This window comes from Mauremys reevesii, linkage group 12, assembly GCF_016161935.1.
Source record: "Mauremys reevesii isolate NIE-2019 linkage group 12, ASM1616193v1, whole genome shotgun sequence".
Lineage (NCBI taxonomy): Eukaryota > Metazoa > Chordata > Testudines > Geoemydidae > Mauremys > Mauremys reevesii.
In genome coordinates, this window is record NC_052634.1 from 15,809,081 (window position 1) to 15,824,246 (window position 15,166).

Consider the following 15,166-nt stretch of genomic DNA (forward strand, 5'->3'; position numbering starts at 1 on the left):
TTCGTGTTATATCAGGTCGCATTATATTGGGGTAGAGGTGTATTAAGTATTGACCACTGCTGGAGATGTGATACTAGACTGAGATGGTTTAATCCAGTTTAGCAAATGCTACATTCCTGCATAAGAGAGCTTGGAAAGAACTATCCCTGCCAGGCTCATTGATGCTATGAAACAGAGATTGCTGAAGCACAGCCGTTGAACATGGTTGGGAAGAGTCTATCTACGGTATTAAATGAGACTAAGGGTATGTCTACACAGCAATTAGACACCCGTGGCTGGCCCATTCTAGCCAACTTGGGCTCGAGGGGCTTGGCCCGTGGGGCTGTTTCATTGCAACGTAGACTTCTGGGCTCGGGCGGGAGACCAGGCTCTAGGAACTTGCAGCAATGAAACAGCCCCTCAGGCCAAGCCCCATGAGCCTGAGTCAGCCGGCACAGGCCACCTGTGGATTTGCCTTTGCTGTGCAGACGTACCCTAAGGGATTTGGAACAGGCAGTCTTCTCTTACTGTGAGTTTGTACCGCTTGTAACACAATGGGGCTCTGATCCTGATTGGAGGCTACCACAATAATAATTCAAAAGACTGCCAGTCGCCACAGAAAATATGGTGGGTTCTAATATGGTTTGCTCCTGCCAGTATGGCTGGACCAACCTATTTTAAAATCAGGTTTAAAAAAAAAAAAGTGCATTTGCCCTGGCTTTAAACAAATTTTGATCCATCCACCAGGCTATACCAAATGGTTATAACACAGCTTTAACACGGTTAGTTTTGCAGGGTAGACAGGTTCTGAAAGTGCTAATATCCATGGTCAGTGTTTGATGTTATGGTCATTCCCATTAATTTCTCTTTAAGGAGGTTTGCAATATGGTACGTGTACGCATGCATGCTCTGTTTTGCTAAATGACTCCATGGTAGTTTTGCTTGCATATGACACCTTCAGTAAATAATCTGTAATAAGAACAGTGCTTTAAAAAGGGAGCTGGGATCTCATCACAGCAAGACTCAGCTCAGAGGCAGAGCTAGTGAAGCAGGAATCCTGACTTTATTAAGGCTTTTGATACTGCCTCGCATGACCTCATAAACAAACTAGGGAAATACAGTCTAGATGGAGCTACTAGAAGGTGGGTGCATAACTGGTTGGAAAACCATTCCCAAAGAGCAATTATCAGTGGTTCACAGACCAGATGGGAGGGCATATTGAATGGGGTCTCGCAGGGATCGGTCCTGGGTCCGGTTCTGGTCAATATCTTCATCACTGATTTGGATAACAGCATAGAAAGTACACTTATAAAGTTTGCAGAGGATACCAAGCTGGGAGGGGCTGCAAGTGCTTTGGAGGATAAGATTAAAATTCAAAACAATCTGGACATACTGTAGAAATGTTCTGAAGTAAATAAGATGAAATCAACAAGGACAAAGAGGTTTTTAAGGCCCAGCTTCACAAAGCTCTGGGTGGGATGATTTAGCTGGGGTTGGACTAGATGACCTCCTGAGGTCTCTTCCAACCCTAATCTTCTATGATTCTATGAATTGCAAAGTACTCCACTAAGGAAGGAACAATCAATTGCACACACACAAAATGGGAAATGACTGCCTAGGAAGGAGTACTGCGGAAAGGGATCTGGGGGTTATAATGGATCACAAGCTAAATATGAGTCAACAGTGTAACACTTGCAAAAAAAAGCAAACATCATTCTGGGATGTATTAGCAGGAGCGTTGTAAGCAAGACACGAGAACTTCTCCGCACTGATAAGGCCTCAACTGGAGTACTGTGCACAGTTCTCGGTGCCAGATTTCAGGAAAGATGTGGACAAATCGGAAAAAGTCCAGAGGACAGCAACAAAAAAAACCCTTCCTAACTGTCAGGGTAGCTAAGCACTGGAACAAATTACCTAAGGAAGGTTGTGGAATCTCCATCATTGGAGTTTTTTAAGAACAGGTTAGACAAACACCTGTCAGGGATGCTCTAGTTATTACATAGTCCTGCCCTGAGTGCAGGGGATTGGACTAGATGACCTTTTAAGGTCCCTTCCAGTCCTATGATTCTATGATCCACCAAGGCCCGAGGTTTCCTGCAGTCCCAGGAAATTGATCATGGGACACATGGTGGTATCTGCTGAGCCCCATCCTTCCTCCCATTTCCCAGCCAACATGCCTTGGGGCTAATTCCATGGTTAATAAAATGTGAACTGCCTTTGAAAACACTACCTCCTCACAGCTACAGCTGAGCAGCCACCTTACTGAGAAGAGGGAGCAAAAAACACATCTTAGATCCAAGCAGAGAAGATACCACCATGTCCTTCTATTGCGTTTTATACAAGGACCATAGGTCTCGTCACCAGCATCTCAACCTCTACCAGTGAGGCATTATCCCCATTTTATAGGAGGAGGAAATGGAGGCACACAGAAGTGATGGGACCTCCCAAGACTGAAAGCAAGTCAGAGCTGGGACTAGCACTGTTGTAATAATTGGAGCCTGACAGGCCTACCCCAATTGTGAGCCCAGCGGCGGGAAAATGGCTACAAGTTTATAAAATCACCGTTCCAATCACCGATAACAACTGTTGCTGGGGAAAAGTACAAAAGGAAAACTCCATTAGTCCAAACAAAAAGCTTTGCTGATGTAACTCAAGGACTGCATTAAGATCACCCTGGTACACAGGAGTGTGGGACCAGAAACCAATGGACCAACACTTGTTGTGTATGGAAATTAGTGGTGGACAAAATAACGAGGGGATGGGCTATTCCACCCACCATTCCTTTTTCAGGGCCTTAAAAAATCCTAGAAGCTGCCTGGAAAGGGGTGAACCAAACGAGGCGAGTTTTGGCATCATGGCCGCCACCCCCAGCAACTCCTGGGGCCCCAGGATCCACCGTGACACTCCTGGACCTTCATCATCCTGATCCTGAAAAGTGTCTTGCCCGACTGGGCCAGAGACAGCGACACAGGGATCATCGCCACCTCCGACGGCTCCAGCTAAATCCCAAACACCACTTGGCACGACACACTTTGGATCCTGCTGTCGCCCGCTCTTTCATGTGTCATTTTCTCTCTCCGTTTTATTTCTTCTCTTTCCAAACGCTCTCTTTTTTGCTTCCAGTTTAATAAGAGTCTGGCTTAGCCAGCCAAAACTGCATATTTTGCAACACACTGGGCCTGTGACTGGAAAGGCAAGTAAAAACAATGCCTACGCAGCCTCAGGCTGCTACAAGTTTGCCAGATCTTGGAGTGGTTGATAAAATCCATGTGCTGTACCTGTGTTTCCCCAGCAGTGAGATTGCAAGCGAGAGCATCAAAGACAGAAGCTGCATTTTCTACCTTGGTTATGCTTTTCTTTCCCTTAGAGTTTTGTGTGTGTGTCTTGTTTCATCTTAATTTTTTTACACCCTTCTTATTTTGTCTGCTCTGCTGGTGTCAACGAGAGGAAGAAGATGAGAGACTGCAGTATCAACCGTGGATGGCTAGGGTATATCAGACCGACGTTGCGGGACCGCTCCCAGTTTACATCAGAGGTGCCTTGGTTACGCTGCTTTCCCAGGAAGATAGCACAACTCCCAAGTGCAGACTGGAATATATACAGTTCATACAGTCACAACAGAGAGGGTTTATTCTAGTCTCGTGCCAACAGCAGACAAGTCCAGGCCGCTTACAGTCATCAGAGCAAAGACATGGAGAAAAAACGTTTGCTTTAGAAAGTTACAACAATCTACACAAACATCCTCTTGTTTTCTCCCAGCTAATAAAGGCCTATTGCATATGATTGGTGCTGCAGTTTGATGATGCTGGCATGAGAGCTGAAAACTGCAGCAAACAAAAGGATACGAGACAGGAGAGTAATTGAGAGCACATTGCAGCCTGCAAAGTGGCCTCTCTCACTAGAGGCAAAGAAGCCCCACCATGTTCAGCTGTAAATGATTAGAAAACAAACATCAACCGCTTCAGTGCAGTGTAGGTTAGTAGAGAAACATGGACAACTCTCCTGGCTGCCTGGGTACCAGGTACAACACTGATGGAGCCCCAACACCCCAATGAGAGATCAGCACTTTAGAGCGGTGGTTCCCAGACTTTAACAACCTGTGAACCCCGTTCACTAAAATGTCAAGTCTCGCAAACGCCCTCCTAAAAATGTCAAGTCTCGCGAACCCCCTCCTAAAATTTCCAGGGATTTTCTCCTTTACCTGAGTATAAATTATAAAAGCAGTGATCTTGGAAATATAACATTGGTTTGTATGTCATGCTTATTACACACTCTTTATTAATCATTAATAAATATCATTACAGTATTTTGATTACATTATGAAAACGGCAACACTTTCCCAAGATCTCACTTTCGGAGCTTGTAGCACTTTGAATAAGCCTGTTGTAAGACAAGGCTCCTATGTTTCACCAAGGAGTAACAGATGTGAAACAGCAGGAAGGGATTTAAGAAGCCAACTCAGAGAGTTCCTCCTACACAAGCATTCAGGTCTTGAGCAGTCCAGGCAAACAACAAAGCTTAAACTTGTTCTTCATAATAATTTCTAAAACAAAAACAAGCTGCCTGTTTAATTTTAAAAACAGGAAAAAATATCCACCTCCCTTTCCATTTCTTATAAGGAGTCCTGACATTTAAATCTCCGCAGTGTGGTAGAGATGCTTGCTTTGATCTGCTTAGCTCTTGGAAGTCCAGGGGCTCCAGGCTGCCAGCCCTTTGCTGCACAGGGTCCCTAGGGACAGCTCTGCCCACCATTAGGGAATTTTTTCCCCCGAGAACCCCCTGTAACATTTTGCAAACCCCCAGGGGTTCAGGACCCCGTTCGGGAACCACTGCTTTAGAAATAACCTCTCTCTAACGTATGGCCTCAGTGGATCCTCACTTGTGGTCCTACGTCAGGGCATGCAACTCCCTCATCGGGAATCAGCCCAGGCAACTTCACAAAGGAAAACACATGGAGGCTGCGGCAAAGAGGGTTAGGAACAGTTTGGATTGGGGGCTGGGTTTGATTTTATACCAGCTGCTGCTCAGATTAGACAGAAGTTAATTACTATCATCACTTTTAATGCACTTTTCAAAGCCCTACGCAAATATTACCTAATTAGAGTCAATGTTGCATTTCCGGAATAATTACTCCTACTTCTGTGCAATCAGCATAAGTTGGTCCCGGCAGACTAGTAGAATTGTTTTCCTCGACCCTGCGAAGCTCAGAAGTGTGATGGCAAGAGGAGCTGTTCTGTCAGAAGGCGAGTAAGAAAGGAGAACAAACCCCTTGCTCCAAAGTGACCAAAATAAAAAAAATCTAGAGAGACAGAAACCATCCAAAATGGTGGGTTTGTGGATACTGAAGAGAGTATTTCTCTGCCTCTGGTGACCCTCATCCTAGCACAGAACTGAATTTTTCCACACGGAATATTCTAATAGTAAGTTAGAAACTCGGCGGTTCAGAGCTTGTTTCGAAATAGTGACATAAAGGATCGCCAATGTGTTGCGATGAAGCAAATCAAGGAGAAGGATTACGATGCCTCCCGTTTCTGAAACACTTTTCTTTCCGAAAGATCCCAAAAAACTTGAACTGAACCGTGAAAAGGCAGCCACCTCTCGAACAGAGGACAGCAACAACCCGCCGGGCAGCAAACTACCTCACTGGAGGGATGAGGAGAGATTTTGGACAGGCAATCGCAGCAAACCCTGTCTCCTGAAAAGGGTCAGGGGGATTTCAGTGTCCAGCCACAGCACAGGTGTTTAGGGCCTCACCTGAAAGCACAGTAAACTTCAAGCACTCAATTATTATCCGTATTGCATGGGGAGCACAGATCAGGAACCGACCGTGCTAGGGGCTGTACAAATACAGAACAAGAAGATAGGCTGTAAGCTCTTTAGGTCAGGGACAACGGACAACAGCTGGATACAGACACATAGAGAGGAGTACAAGGAAACAGTGAGGCAATATCAGTCAATATGCTGGGAAGTGGTTTCAGAACACCCGCAGCCTAACCGTTGTCAAGTTTTTTTGTAGGCATCACAGGCAAGGAAAGGGCCTTAGAGAGAAGACAAGTCTTTTGTGTTTGGTATGCTGGCGAAAGGGGAAGCCGTGGAGATTTGCAAAGAGAGGGGCGATGTTTACACCAGTATTATGCAGGCAGAATGGGCAAAATTTACACACAGCCCTCTCTAGAGCCTCACATCCAGGTTAAGGTGAAGATGATGCCTTGGTTATGGTCTTGAGCGACAGGGAGGATGATGGTGGTGTCCGTGGTGACTATGAAAGGAAGTAGGGAAGAGGGCTTAGAGTGAAAGATTAAGAGCTCAGGGCTTATCAACACTTACAGTGCTGTAGTGCTTAGTTAAGATGCTACTTACACTGAGAGCTTCTCCCATTAGTGTAGGGACTCCACCTCCCCAAGAGGTGGTAACTGTGTCAACGGGAGAAGCCCTCCTGTCAACATAGTGCTGTCTACCCAGGGAGTTAGGTCAGTAATAACTGCGCTCAGGGGTGTGGATTTTCCACATTCCTGAGCAACACAGTTATACCGACATACGTTTGGAGCGTAGATCAGGGCTCGGACTTAGCTACGTTGAGCTTAAGCTGACGGCTGGACATCCACGAGAACGTGTCAGAGATAGAGGGCAAGGTTTGAGTTTAGACACAGGGAGAGAAACCCAGCACAGAGAAGCAGATGTGAGAGCCATCGACAGAGACAATAGCTGAATTTAAGTTTGCAGATGAGATTACTCAGAGATCAGGTGCAGAGGGAGAAGAGAAGGGACCAAGGACAGAGCCCTGTGAAACCTCCCCCAAACCCGAAAGCTGGAGGGGGATAAGGAGGATCCTGCAAAGGACACACTGAAGGGGGAGTGGAGAATTAGGAGAGGACAGAGTCAAGAAAGCCAAAGGAGAACAAGATAGCAAGAAGCAAAGCATGTCAATGGTATCATAAACAGCTGACAAGTCAAGGAAGAGGATAGAATATTGGTTCTGAGCTTTGGCCTGGAAGAAGGCATTAGCAAGTTTGATTAGAGGGGGTGAAGAGGGAAGGAGCTGGAATCAAAGGAGAGGAACTCCAGACAGCGAATTACAGATAGCGTGTTCAGCGAGCTTGGAGTTGAACAGTAGAAGGGAGACAGAAATAGCTGAAGAGGCAAGAGGGGCTAAGGGTGTGGTTTGGTTTTTTGAAAGACGGGAGAAAAATGTGTATATTTGCACTGTGAAGGGAAAGAACCAGAGGGAGTGGGAGGTTAAAGTGAAGGTAGGGGATGAGAGTGGAGTCTAGGGAGATCAGCAGATGGGATGGGATCAATGAGGTGGGTGAAGAAGTTAGAGGAGAACAGATGAGAAACTTTTGTATCAATGATGGGAGGTGAAGGAGGAGGGAGTGGTAAGAGGGAAAATGGGGAAGGTGGCCGGAAGGGAGGAGATATCACAATTTATCTACCCTTGAGCTGAGCTTGCCAGGATCTGATCCTGCGAGTAGAGGAGCTCATGATCTGATATTTTCAAGAGCTCACCTGTGCAGATCAGCGCAAGCTGACAAAGACAGCAGATTGCCAGAGTGCTGCTTCTGCTCCTAAGACTCCCACAAATTCAAGTTTTCTTGTAGATATTTGGCTCAAAGACAACTTTTTATTTCTGGTTTGTTTATCTGAAGAGCACGATGGGACATCTGCTGTAACATCATTAAGTTTGTCTCACACTTTGCAATTTTAAACATCATCAACGATATGTGCTCCCATATGCACAGCTAGCAAGATGGGGAGAGAGGAAGAGACATCAGAAGTTATTAAGAGAGAGAGAGAGAGTATACAGAAATTTCAAACTCAAGGTAGCTACCAAGCTGGGGAAAAATTCTCTGGATTAGAAGCCAAGGGCAACCAAATCCGGGCTGAACATATGATGTCTGACAAACTGACAAGCAGCCAACCAATACTGTAAGGTTTTGGGTTTATCAACCTTTTCCCCCTCCTTAACTTCGGAGTTACTCCAAATCTACACCTATCCCATCCAGACTGGAATCTGGTCTTATTTATTCAAACTCAGCAGCCAGTGCCACACAAACTAGAACATAGGGGACTATGCCATTGTGCAAAAGGCTCACCCTCACAGACAGTCTTAGAAAAACAGCTGGATGCCCCAGATAATACTGGGCCGCAGAGGCGAGAACCTACCGTACCTGGATGCTGAAGCTCTGGGATTGTATAAAGGGCAGCGTAATGTTCTTGTAATCCTCCCCAGTCTCGCGGATGAGATACACCTCTTGGCGCAGATATTTCTGAAGGTGTTTCTCAGTGGCTGGGTACACCACGGTGGTTTTTATCTCTGGAAAGAAACACGTTTGCAATGTTATAATCAAGAGAGACTAAAACTAAATTACGTCCTGTCACTGACAAATTGTTTCTCATTTTTAATCAACATCGTGGTAGCAGATTTCAGAAATTACTTGGAAGGTAGTGGGAGATTTGCATAAATAACACAGGAGCGCTATGCCCGAGAGCTCATACTGCTCATTTGCATCAAGAAAGGTTCACAGAACCCGGATGCTGAAAATAATCAGTTGATAAAACCGAGAGTGCATATTTCCAGCGCAGGCTGGAAGGGAACACATAGGTGAAAGTATTTTTACACACAGTGGCATAAAAAGCAGCAGCCTGGATTTATGCAACCACTTCCAAGGGAACAGCTCTCAAATGGTCACCAATCAGATGAATAAAATTAATACAACAGCGCTGCACAGAAAACAGTCGTGTATCTGGAAGTAGATACACACAGCAGGTGGTCAGTCTAGAATCCCTCATTTTTTCTTTCGGACAGATTGAGCTCAGGTTTTTGCTGGTGGAAATCCATGTAGGGAGCTCTGGAGGTGAAAAGGCCACCTGGGAGGGAAGTCTGCAGCAACAGAGAGTAGTCACCATCTCCACTCCATTAGGGCACAACAAAAGGAGGCATGACTGAACAGCTGCAGCATGTCCCTATTTTGCACATCACCACACCTGCTTCAAACAGCAGGGCACCTATAAAATCTTACACCCCCCTGACCCACTAAAGCTGCCCACCCCCAACCACCTGGGAAGGGATGCAGAATAAATGCCTGGAACTCCCTCTCCTCCCAGAGGAAAGGCAGAGATTGCAGGGGGATGTAAATTACCCTTCCCTTTTGTGAACCTGGCCCTTCCAGAGCCAGGACCGGCAGTCTACACTTGAATGGAATTGGAGGGAAACTCGTGATCTGTTTCGACCCCGGGGTACAGCACTCCAGAGTCACAAATATTTATGCTACACCAATGGCTCCCAAGCTTTTTAGCCTAAGATACTGGCTGTAGGAGCAGTGCCTGCGGCTCCCTCTCTAGCTTAATCAATAGTCCTTGCTCAAACCTGGCAATGCCTTCATGTTCTCCCCAAGGCTGAGGGTTTACAACTGGCTGGAAAATTTAGTCAAACTGTCCATCACTGAACAGATTTTAAATCAGAGAAAAGAAACCCAGGCTGGGGTCTCCTGAGCTCGGATTTATTTATCGCTACTTCTGTAACGCAAAAGCTATTCCATATTTACACAGTAAAAAGCACAAATGCCCTGAGCGCCTTCGCAAACTGATCATGGACAACTGGGGAAGTGAGCTGGGGAAAGCCAGAGCAATTTGGAATGAGCTTCCCTCACCATCAGGTGCACGAACAGTTCAAACCCAAACCCTGGTGAATTTTAGTAAGGATTGGCTTGACTGCATACTCCGGGCTACGCTGGCCTGGCTCTGCTCAGGGGTGCCCATCACAGGATACGGAATCCATGGTGGAACTTCAAGGCATTGTAGAGCTGCTCTTCAGCTAGAATCTGGCCCAGATCAGCAGTCATCTGAAATTGTCTCTCTCCTCATGTCTGTCCAGTGGCCTATGAGCAATGAGCTTGGCGGGGGTCAGGGGAGTCTCACTGCCGCTCTTGGTGCCCTTGTGTCCACATCCCAAAGTCACCACATCTGCCGTAGGGTGACCAGATGTCCCGATTTTATAGGGACAGTCCTGATTTTTGAGTCTTTTTCTTATATAGGTTCTTATTACCCCCCACCCGCCGTCCCGATTTTTCACACTTGCCGTCTGGTCACTTTAACATCTGGCCTCTCCAACGGCAGCCTCCTCAGACAGCCAAAGGCCTGGGTGGGCCATAGAGACTGAACTACTTACCAAACCTATCCCTGGTGGGGTGGGCCCACCTATGAGACATGTTAGCAGCATGAAAAGCAGCCTGGGCCAGATTTGTAAAGGCATTTAGGTGCCTCAAGACACAGATAGGCACCTAGTGGGATTTTCAAAAGCATCTAGGAGCCTAACTCCCACAACAGGGGTCGAAAAATTGCACTGAGCGCCTAGCTCTTCACTGTGGTGCTTTTGAAAATCCCACTAGATGCCTATGTATCTTTAAAAACCTTGCCATGACTTCCTGGGCTGCCTCCTGTCCCAGAGAAAGAGGGTTCAGTCTCCCGAGCTGGCAACTGGACAACTTTCTAATGTAGAAAAGCCCTTGAGGTGCTTAAGTGGGAGCTGAACGCATTTGAAAATCTGCCTCACACTGGCTAGTAAGGGGTAAATGGAGCCCTAGAGAGGCTGTGTGAAAAGCAGCCCATAGGAGAGGAGCTGTGAGGAGCAGCCAATCAGGGCCCAGAAGGCCCACATAAGAAGAGCCTCAGGGCAGAGCACAGTCAGTAGCTGCCTGGAGCTTGAGGAGGGAAAACTGTGTCTGGCGTAGACTGCAACCCTGTAGCATCTTGGACAGGCAGTGCAGAAAGGAACTGGGGGAGAAAAGAAGGAGCTTCAGATGGGCTGCTGAGACAGAGGAAGGTGCTGAGACTGTGGGGAAGTGGCCAGGGAAATGCAGCGATAGTAGAGGCAAAAGAATGCAGTAAGTGACTGTGGTTTGGCGGGTCCCTGGGTTGGGACCCATAGTACGGGGTGGGCCTGAGTCCTCCCCACACACACTCGCCACTGGGGAAGTGGCTGGACTGGGAGCTAAACTCCCCAGGCAGGGGGGAACATGGACAGTGCAGACCGCGGATAGGGGAGTGAGTGACACACCCCGTGACGCTGCCCCTTAGAAGATATTTCAGCTGGCTTAAAAAGTAGCAGCATCTCCTAGAGGCAGAATGACATGAAATCTTGTTAGGTCTCCAGCAAGAAAGAGGAATCTGAATTACTGTCATTCCACAAGTCTTATCTTAACAGCTCTTTCTGATGTGGTACAACCCAGAAGGAAAAGGTGCATCTCAACTTTAAGTCTCTCTTTTGGGAACTGGTGCAACCAGGGGGGAGGGATAGCTCAGTGGTTTGAGCATTGGCCTGCTAAACCCAGGGTTGTGAGTTCAATCCTTGAGGGGGGCCATTTGGGGATTGGTCCTGCTTTGAGCAGGGGTTGGACTAGATGATCTCCTGAGGTCCCTTCCAACCCTACTAATCTATGATCCCATACCCAGCTTGAGGCAGAACCTCACAGCACAAAAACCCACATGGCTGCCTTTGCTGAGAAGGGAAAGTAGCAAGTAGAGGGGGACAGCCCTGACGTTTAATTGACGTCTTGCTTGCTCTACCTGAAGCACACAGTCAGGAGCTCTTCCAAGAGTACAGAGCGGAGCAACAGAGTGCTCAAGTCTACCTGCTCTTACCATTCCATGCCACCAGGGGGCGGGGAGCACTCCTGTGATCAGGAGTCCACTCCCCATCTCATCCAGGCTGAGCAGGGAGCAGAGCAACTGGAGTCTAGACACTGAAGAGTTAACCACCCCCCTTCCTAAGAGGGTGTCTGAAGATAGGGTGACTAGACAGCAAATGTGAAAAATCGGGACAGGGGGTAATAGGAGCCTATATAAGAAAAAGACCCCAAAATCGGACTGTCCCTATAAAATCGGGACATCTGGTCACCCTATCTGAAGAGCAAGTCTACCCTTTACATAGTCTGAGAGCAGGGGGCTGGACAAAAGAAACCTTCAGATTTAACAGTCACCTGCTAGCCAAGTTTCCAGGGATAACCTCTTGGCAGGAGGAGAGCAGAGAACACTGGGCTTCCAATTCGGTCACTGCCTCTGGGCCCCAGGGGGCTTCCTCTCCCCCTCCCCAAACGTTGGTATCTGTCTCTGGCTAGTTACTATCTAGCCCAGGAAATTTGTCTTGCTATAAGGTGCACTGGAAGCATTCCTGAAGCAAAGCGAGTTCCCCTGGCTGAATCTTTAAGGTGGAGGCTGTTTTAAATCTGAAAGCTGTGTCTGTAACCCCTGCTGGAAACAGCTAGACAACAGGATGAAGTTCTCTGCAACCAATCTCAGGTAGAGGCAGAAGGGGAGATCTTTCTAAAGCACATTGATTTCTCTCCAATACCCTTATCCTTGCAGCCCAGGTGCTCATTGTTATTTGTTCTGCTGACCTTTAGCTCATTGTTTTTTAATTAATTTGATTTTCTCATACCCCCTACAAAGCCTGGAACAATCTCCCTGATCCCACGTACTACGCAGCTCACTCCCCTTCAGATCCCTCCCTTGTGACTCACAGCTTTTGGCCAGACTCCCAGGGCCAACCCCCATCCTTGGCTGTGGCTCCCAATGTTGGCTCTAAACTTTCCTATATTCGATGCACATGAAAGAGCTGACGAGATGCACGTACGATAATCTGATTATCTCCTGACCGCTCGCCACCAGAACTCCCACTTTGTACCACTCTGTTACAGCCGAGTTAGACTGAAGGCCTGTTCTTTGAGTTGTTTAAAGCATCACATGAACTTACACTACTATATAAATAATCATACTTGGCTCTTCTGAAGCCACTCCCATCCTAGGGCCTCAGTCTTAACCCACCGATGGCTTTGAGTTCGGTGTGGATCTCTATACACAGCAGCTGGACCATCCCCTCCACCGTAGCAGTCGGCTTCCTGTTGACCAACCAGCTCCACACTCCCAGGAAGATACAAGGGCAGAGTCTAAGTTAGTGCATTAGTTTTGGTACAGATATGGACCTGGATACTCCCTGCCAGAGACAGGGGATGCGTCATGGAGTACGGCTCCCTTGCTCATTCTCTCCCTGCAGAGCTCTGGCAGAGGGTCTCCTGCCGGATTCCCAGGCAAATGAAGGCAAGATGCAAAGCCAGTGCCTCACCGTTTACACGCTCCCCACCAAAGATGCATCCAATCTGGTTTCCTCCCAAGCATGGAGAGGCATGGTGTCCAAAGAAAACTGGAAAAGCTCTCAATGCAATTGAAGAGAAGGCTCAGAGAAAGGAAGCTTCAGTGATTCAATTACTTATTCCTAGATCCAGCTGGCATGTGGACAGTGTTTAGAAAGAGTTTATAGCTCACAATGGAAAAACAATTTGTTTAATCTTGAGATTAAAGTTCTTGGCATGTACTTTCCACGGCAGGATAGGGGATATAGCCTTCCACCCCTGCAGCCTAAAAGCTTTGACCTCAGCAATGAATCCAACCACAGCATTACAACAACAAGAAATTAAAAAAGCCAAGCTCTTTAGGTGGGGATTCAGTGTGTAGCACAGAACCTACTATAACTTTAAGTGTGTGATCAATCCTCTTGCTGTGAAACTTGCATTGTTATGGAAAGCAGCTCTAAAGTTTAATGTAGGAGACGGAAAAACAAAACCTTGAACGACCATCTGATCCATTTTAAACAAAAGGTGTGGGGGGGGCAGAAGGAGAGTGGGGCGGCAGTTTCATTCAGTCCTAGCAAGCAATCGGGGCCATTTCAAATGAAAATATTTTCTCCAACCTAAAGGGTCCCCTCTCCCACATTTACTTTTTCAGCATGGATCGCCTCCACAAATACTGCACAGTACCTGTCAATTCAGATTTAGGCTTCGAGATGTATGCTGAGCATTTTATGTATCAGGAAGGCAACATGGTTTAGTGACTAGGGTACAGACCGGGGATTAGGGAGACCCTGAGTTTTAATTACGGCTCTAACATTCCTTGACTGCATAAGGGTGGGTAAGGCATCGGGACACAAAATGATTTTGTTTCCCCGTATGTAAAATGGGGTTAAATACCATAGCTGCCAGGCTCATGGAGTCTAAGCGATTTATCCATCATGCAGCATTTGGAGACCCTCAGTTAGAAAGCTCAATGTATACACGGTGACTGTGCTTCGTGTAAATATATATATGTCTAAGTCTGGATAACATAAATATCTATTTGTCCTTAAAGCCAGGATATAACATTTTTTAGGTCAGAGCTGCACAAGCTGGGAGACAGGGCCTTTTCATTTCATGCCAAACCTAGCTTAATGAAATCACAGGAAAACGTTGAAATATGAAAATGGGAACCTCAAGGAGAGTCTGGTCTGATTCCCACCATACACATGTCCAAACGAGAGCAGTTTCCAGGCATCGGTTAGCACTTCTCTGGATGAGGTAAGAGCAAAAGACAAGGCCATGACTTGGCTTAATCCCCCTCAAGACAAGGCCGTTTAAAATAAAACACAAACATTGGCAGCACAACAGCAATGTAGACAAAAACATTCTGAAAAAGTCAGAGGTGCCAGGAGAAACTTCGGCATCTCAATTTCTTGCCTTCAAGCGAGGGTACAGATTCAAGTCGTGGCAGACTTGGTTACTGGAGACTACTATTTCTCATGCAGTCTGGAAAGTAAGTGCTCCAGCATTTTTCGCAGAGTTCCTCCTTAAGCCTGGGCTTCCCAGTGCTGAGGACTGCACACCATTCGTGGCTCGTTCCCCAACATTTAATCAAAAACTCGCCAACAAGAAATAGGCACCATTAGGTCTACAGTTTCTGAGTTGCTGCTTTCAGTGGAGATTGCAGTTTAATGCACTTTATACATTTCTAGAACCCAGTGCAGCGGAAAGGAAAAATAAACCCTTAAGGCACAACTGTGGTCGAGAATTAAAGACTATGAAAGAAAGCGGAAGGCAGACTGTGGTTCATTAATGATCGTTTCACTTCTAAAGGGCTCACCTACCCCGGAACATCCGGAGACCACTAATTAACGTACATGACTAAAGCAAAAGAAGCTGTTTTAATACAGATCAAGTTCAGACCCTGACTTCAATTAGGTGCCTGGGACTTCAGATCTGGTATGCGAGGGATCAGCTTGATTCACATTCAACAGCTTCACCTAGCCACAGCCATGGTCCTCTGCACAGACATCAATGAGGCAATGCTAACCACTAAACTGCTAAATCTTTCCAGTCGTTGG

The 15,166-nt window shown here is 46.7% G+C and overlaps 1 protein-coding gene across 2 annotated transcripts in view; it reads right to left on the bottom strand.

Moving 5' to 3' along the window:
• DCPS (decapping enzyme, scavenger) overlaps positions 1 to 15,166 on the bottom strand; it is a 56,394-nt gene that overhangs the window by 13,359 nt on the left and 27,869 nt on the right. For both annotated transcript variants that reach the window (XM_039496030.1, XM_039496031.1), the window contains exon 3: positions 8,148 to 8,293. In XM_039496030.1, coding sequence (XP_039351964.1) covers positions 8,148 to 8,293 — 146 coding nt within the window. The remainder of the gene's footprint in view (positions 1 to 8,147; positions 8,294 to 15,166) is intronic.